General features: G+C 48.8%; 1 protein-coding gene across 1 annotated transcript in view; it reads right to left on the bottom strand.

The window, feature by feature from the left end:
• Positions 1-338: 338 nt before the first annotated feature.
• Positions 339-6,000, bottom strand: part of LOC136361290 (rho GTPase-activating protein 39-like) — a 68,764-nt gene continuing 63,102 nt past the window's right edge. The window contains exon 2 of the mRNA XM_066319139.1: positions 339-774. Coding sequence (XP_066175236.1) covers positions 339-774 — 436 coding nt within the window. The remainder of the gene's footprint in view (positions 775-6,000) is intronic.

The following is a 6,000-nucleotide window of genomic DNA, read 5'->3' as shown; positions in this document are numbered from 1 at the left end:
AATCCCTGCCAGGAGCTCCCCAGACCTGTGGGACAAGCCGTGGCTGCGGCATGAATCATCCCAGCTCCTCAGGGAGTTCCAATCCATCGAAACCGGGATTTCCAATCCTAAAAACGAGCTCCGGAGGGCGAGAAATCATTCCTTCGAGGAACTTTCCCGCAGAGAACACCTAAATTGTGCCAAAGGTGGAGAAACACCTTTTCCTGATTTTTTTTTCCTCCCTTATTCTCCTCGTTTTGTGGTGGAGATGAGCCAGGGCAATCACCCACAAAATCTGCAGGACGTGGGACGAGAATTCCCAAATTTCCTCCCACCCGCCCGCCCCCAATCCCACCTTTTTACCTTTCCGTCTCCTCCTTCACCACGGAATACTGGCTGGGCTGGCGGCTCGACCTCTGCTCCTGCACCTTCTCGTTGGCCTCCAGCTCCTGCTCCAAGGACGAGCTGGTGCTTCCCTCCCTGCTGACATTGCTGCTCCTGCCGGGGCTGTTTTCCGTGGAAGCCCGCGGCGATTCCGTGTTCTGCTTCAGCGTCTGGAGCTTGGCCAGCGGGATGATGTCGCAGTTCTGGGGACGGTGCCACACCGTCCTCTGCGTGGTGGCATTGTAGTAGTAGAAGCGGGAGGTGTTGGGGTCGAAGAGCTCCCACCACTGGTTCTCATTGGTGCGTTTGATCCGCACGCCGGCGGGAGGGTCCCACACGCACTCCCCCGTGATGAGGTTGGCGTACATCCGCTCCCGGGTGCGAGGCTCGATGATTTCCACCCATTCCAGTCTGGAAAAAAAACAAGGAGACAGGGAAAATTCAACTGAGGTCGCTCCCAACCTTGACTATCAAATGATTTCATGATTCCACACAAGTGCGGGATGAAGAAGAGCGACTTCTCCACTCTTCCCTCCACCCTCATCAAGTCTCCTGTGTCCAGGACTCAATGGTATCCACCCATTCCAGTCTGGAACAAAATCAAGGAGACAGGGAAAATTCCACCCAGGTCCCTCCTAACCCCAACCATCCCATGATGGTTCTGTGACTCGGCGCTCGCGGGGTGGAGAAAAGCGATTTGACAACTTTTCCTTCCACCTCCATCAAGACTCCCGTGTCCAAGACTCAATGATTTCCACACATTCCAGGCTGGAAAAAACCAAGGAGACAGGGAAAATTCAACTGAGGTCACTCCCAACCCCAAGAATCCAATGATTTTGTGATTTGATGCAAGTGCGGGATGAAGAACGACTTCATTCTTCCCTCCACCCTCATCAAGTCTCCCATGTCCAAGACTCAATGGTATCCACCCATTCCAGTCTGGAAAAAAACAAGGAGACGGGGAAAATTCAACTGAGGTCCCTCCCAACCCTGACCATCCCATGATGGTTCTGTGACTCGGCGCTCGCGGGGTGGAGAAAAGCAATTTGACAACTTTTCTTCCACCTCCATCAAGACTCCTGTGTCCAAGACTCAATGATTTCCACCTGTTCCAGGATGGAAAAAACCAAGGAGACAGGGAAAATTCAACTGAGGTCACTCCCAACCCCAAGAATCCAATGATTTTGTGATTTGACGCAAGTGCGGGATGAAGAACGACTTCACTCTTCCGTCCACCCCCATCAAGTCTCCCATGTCCAAGACTCAATGGTATCCACCCATTCCAGTCTGGAAAAAAATCAAGGAGACAGGAAAAATTCAACCGAGGTCCTTCCCAACCCTGACCATCCAATGATGTTGTGACTCGGCGCTCGCGGGGTGGAGAAAAGTAATTTGAGTTATTTCTTCTACCCCCCACTGAGTCTCCTATGTCCAGGACTCAATGATTCCCACCCATTCCAGTCCGGAAGAAACCAAGGAGAAAAGGGAAATTCAACCAAGGTCCCTCCCAACCCAAATCATCCAATGATGCCATGATTTGACGCAAGTGCAGGATGAAGAGCAACTCCTCCACTCTTCCCTCCACCCTCATCAAATCTCCCATGTCCAAGACTAAATGATTTCCACCTGTTCCAGTCTGGAAAAAACCAAGGAGACAGGGAAAATTCAACCGAGGTCCTTCCCAACCCTGACCATCCAATGATGTTGTGACTCGGTGCTCGCAGGGTGGAGAAAAGCAATTTCACAATTATTCCTTCTACCCTCCACTGAGTCTCCTGTGTCCAAGACTCAGTGATTTCCACCCATTCCAGTCTGGAAAAAAACAAGGAGACAGGAAAAATTCAACCAAGGTCCTTCCCAACCCCAACCATCCCATGATGGTTCTGTGAGTCAGCGCTCGTGGGGTGGAGAAAAGCGATTTGACAATTATTCCTTCTACCCCCACTGAGTCTCCTGTGTCCAAGACTAAATGATTTCCACCCATTCCAGTCCGGAAGAAAACAAGGAGAAAAGGGAAATTCAACCAACGTCCCTCCCAACCCCGACCATCCAATGATTTCATGATTTGACGCAAGTGCGGGATGAAGAATGACTTCTCCACTCTTCCGTCCACCCTCATCAAGTCTCCCATGTCCAAGACTAAATGATTTCCACCCATTCCAGTCTGGAAAAAACCAAGGAGACAGGGAAAATTCAACCGAGGTCCTTCCCAACCCCGACCATCCAATGATGTCGTGACTCGGCGCTCGCGGGGTGGAGAAAAGCAATTTCACAATTATTCCTTCTACCCCCCACTGAGTTTCCTGTGTCCAAGACTCAATGATTTCCACCCATTCCAGTCTGGAAAAAACCAAGGAGACAGGGAAAATTCAACCAAGGTCCTTCCCAACCCCGACCATCCCATGATGTCATGACTCGGCGCTCGCAGGGTGGAGAAGAACGATTTGATGTTTCCTTCCATCCCTATAAAGTCTCCCATGCCTGAGGCTCAATGATTCCCACCCATTCCAATCCAGAAAAAACCAAGGAGAAAGGGGAAATTCAACCAAGATCCCTTCCAATCCCAACTATCCAATTTTTCCGTGATCGACGCTCGCAGAGTGCGCGGGACGAGGAGCGACTTCACAACTCTTCCTTCCACCCCCACCGAGTCCTGCAGAACCATTTCCACAAAACTGAGGATTTTCCAAAGGCTTTCCAACCCATCCCTGATTTTCAGCTCCCAGGGAAACCCAGCAAGTCGGCAAAACGCACCCCAATATCCGACTGGACCCTTGAAGGTCCAGACCCTGGGATCAAAGCAAAGCAATTCCGTGAGGGAATGGGAAAGACTGGAATCGCCAACCTGGCGACTGGAGGATTCCAGCTCCTCCATGAGCATCCCAAACCTGGCAACATTTCCCACAAAAACTCCAAAATGATGGATTTAGGTCTCAGCTGGAGCAGCTCAGCTCCTTGGCACTACAAAGATTCCTGAGTTCCTTCCCTCTGTCCTGATTTCCACACCGGGAAAAGGCGTCGGCTCTGTGGGCTCCACCCTCCAAGGGATGGGATGGGATGGGGTGGGATGGGATGGGGTGGTCCCATGGGCAGGGACACCTTCCCCCATCCCAGGTTGCTCCAAGCCCCATCCAACCCGGCCTTGGACACTTCCAGGGATGGGACAGCCACAGATTCTCTGGGAATTCCATCCCAGCCCCTCACCACCCTCCCAACCAGGAATTCCTTCCCAAAATCCCATCTGTCCCTGCCCTCTGGCAGTGGGAAGCCATTCCCTGTGTCCTGTCCCTCCATCCCTCATCCCAAGTCCCTCTCCAGCTCTTCTGGAGCCCCTTCAGGCACTGGAAGGGGCTCTGAGGTGTCCCTGGATCCTTCCCTTCTCCAGGCTGGACATTCCCAGCTCTCCCAGCCTGGCTCCAACCCTTGGAGCATCTCCGTGGCCTCCTCTGGAATTGCTCCAGCAGCTCCACATCCTCCCAATGTTGGATCCTGGAGCTGGACGCAGAATTCCAGATGGAGTTCTACCTGAGCGGGCCAGAGGAGCAGAATTCCTTCCTTTTCCACACTGTGGGATGACCCCAGAACTTTGGGAATTTCCAGGACTGGAGCACATGGATGCATCCCGTGGAGCTTCTCACCCACCAACACTTCCCAAATTCCTTCTCTCCAGGGCTGCTCTCCATCCTTTTCCCCCCTTTCCGTGTTTTCCTGCAGTTGCCCTGACCCCTCCCCGCCTCTTCACTTCAGAAACGCAACAAAAGGGATTTTTGGGATCATCCAGCAGCAAAACGGGAGCTTAGAAATTCCAAAGAGGATTAAAAGGAGTCGTAATCCCCAAAACACAAGAGAATTCCATTGATTTTTTAGATCTCCCCAAATGCTGCACTTGAAATCCCGAAGGCACCTGAGACGTTCTGGGATCTGTGTCTTTATTCAAATTCCTCTTTTGCGTGGGTTTATGGAAAAAAAAAAAGAAAAAAAGGAAAAAAAAGGAAGGAATTTAACGAAGTTATTTGGGATTTATCCTCGTCTGCGTTTCCAAGGCTTTTAAGGAAAGTCTGGAAATAGAAATAAAGAGCCGAGTGAGGCTTATCAAGGAAAGTGCCACTCAAACCTGACGCATCCGGGGAGTCAGACAACGACGGATCCCATCCCAACGCCTTTTCCCGGGAATGAATCCTCCCTGGAGGCTCTTCAGAAATGCCCAATCGGCAAGGAAAAAAAAAAATTAAAAAAATTCCCTGGAGAGGAGCCCTCAGCTGGTCCAGCTCGTTTTTCCAACAGGATTTAAACCTCTGGATGGAAAAAAAAAAAAAGAGTGGGATTTTCAGGGAGTGGGTTTTTTCCCAGCTTGGATCAAACCCCCCGAAAGGATGGAAATGCATCCAATTCCTCTCGGAAAAGAGAGGAAAATCCACAATTAAGCTTTTCCCAGTAGAACAGAGACTAAAAGGAGTCGGAGGGGAGTTGATCCTAAATCGTGGCTGGTCTATTTTCAGAAAACTCGGATCCGATCCGGCACGGAACTGCAACTTCCAGCTTTGGAGAACTGGGATTGGCCAAAGAACCGTCCCAGATTTGGGATTCCCAGGATATGGAAAGGCTGGGGTGTGGCCAGGGAAAGGAATGGGATGATTTTGAAGGGCCCATCCAAAACCATTCCATGTTTTTATGAGGAGCAATTCAAATTCCCAATTCACGGCGAGGTTTTGGGGATCTTGGGGGGGGCTCTGCTCCCCAAATTTCCCACTCCCAGGGGATCCCTTTGGAGTTGCAAACCACCAAAATCCAAATCCCAAAAAAACCAATTAAAAAAACCCCAAGAAAAACCCCCCCAAAACAAACCAAAACAAAAACAAAAAACAACAACAAAAATAATTCCAAAAAATCCAAAAAAATCCAGAAAAGAGATCCAAGAACCCAAATCCTCCCATCAGTGCAAAATTCCCAGGAGAGGACAATTCCCTTATTTCCCATCTTACTCCTCATCTTCTTTCCCCGCTCGAAATCAATTAAACCCCTCCTAAAACGGTCATAAAAATTTAAATTAATCACGGAATTATTAAATGGGGTGAAAGGAGCTTTTAAAGCTCATCCGTTCCAACCCCTGCCTGCTGTTGCATTTATTATTAATTAATTAATTAACGTTCATTATTACGCCCTTTATTTTATTCGTTATCCCCATTATTTTATTTATGACCCGCTTTATTATTACTCCTTTAATTATTACACTAATTTTTTATTTTTTTAATTTATTTACTACTGATTTTTCAGGAATGTTTGAATTAAAATATAGAATAAAAACTCCCACAATTCCTCGATCGAAAATATAGAAAAATATAGAAAAAAACTCCACAATTTCCTTGGAAAACCCGGGAATTGAATCCCTGCGCGTCAGCAATAAACCAGGGAATATCCAGGTCTGACGCCGGGGCGTTTTTCCGCACCAGCAATTCCATTTTCAGGGAAATCATTAACCTGAAAGGTGGAATCGTTCTTGGATTTTCCTGATGGGAAAAAAAAAACCCCAAAAAAATCAGGGCAAGCACCAAAAAAAAGCAGATTGTTCTTAGGGAAAGCTTGGAATGGGATGGAGTTAAGGAAAAATATTCCGGATTTTCCCACAGAGGAGGAGGA

Source organism: Sylvia atricapilla, chromosome 1, assembly GCF_009819655.1.
Source record: "Sylvia atricapilla isolate bSylAtr1 chromosome 1, bSylAtr1.pri, whole genome shotgun sequence".
Lineage (NCBI taxonomy): Eukaryota > Metazoa > Chordata > Aves > Passeriformes > Sylviidae > Sylvia > Sylvia atricapilla.
Note: the sequence above shows the minus strand (reverse complement) of the source record. Positions and strands in the feature narration are given on the sequence as shown.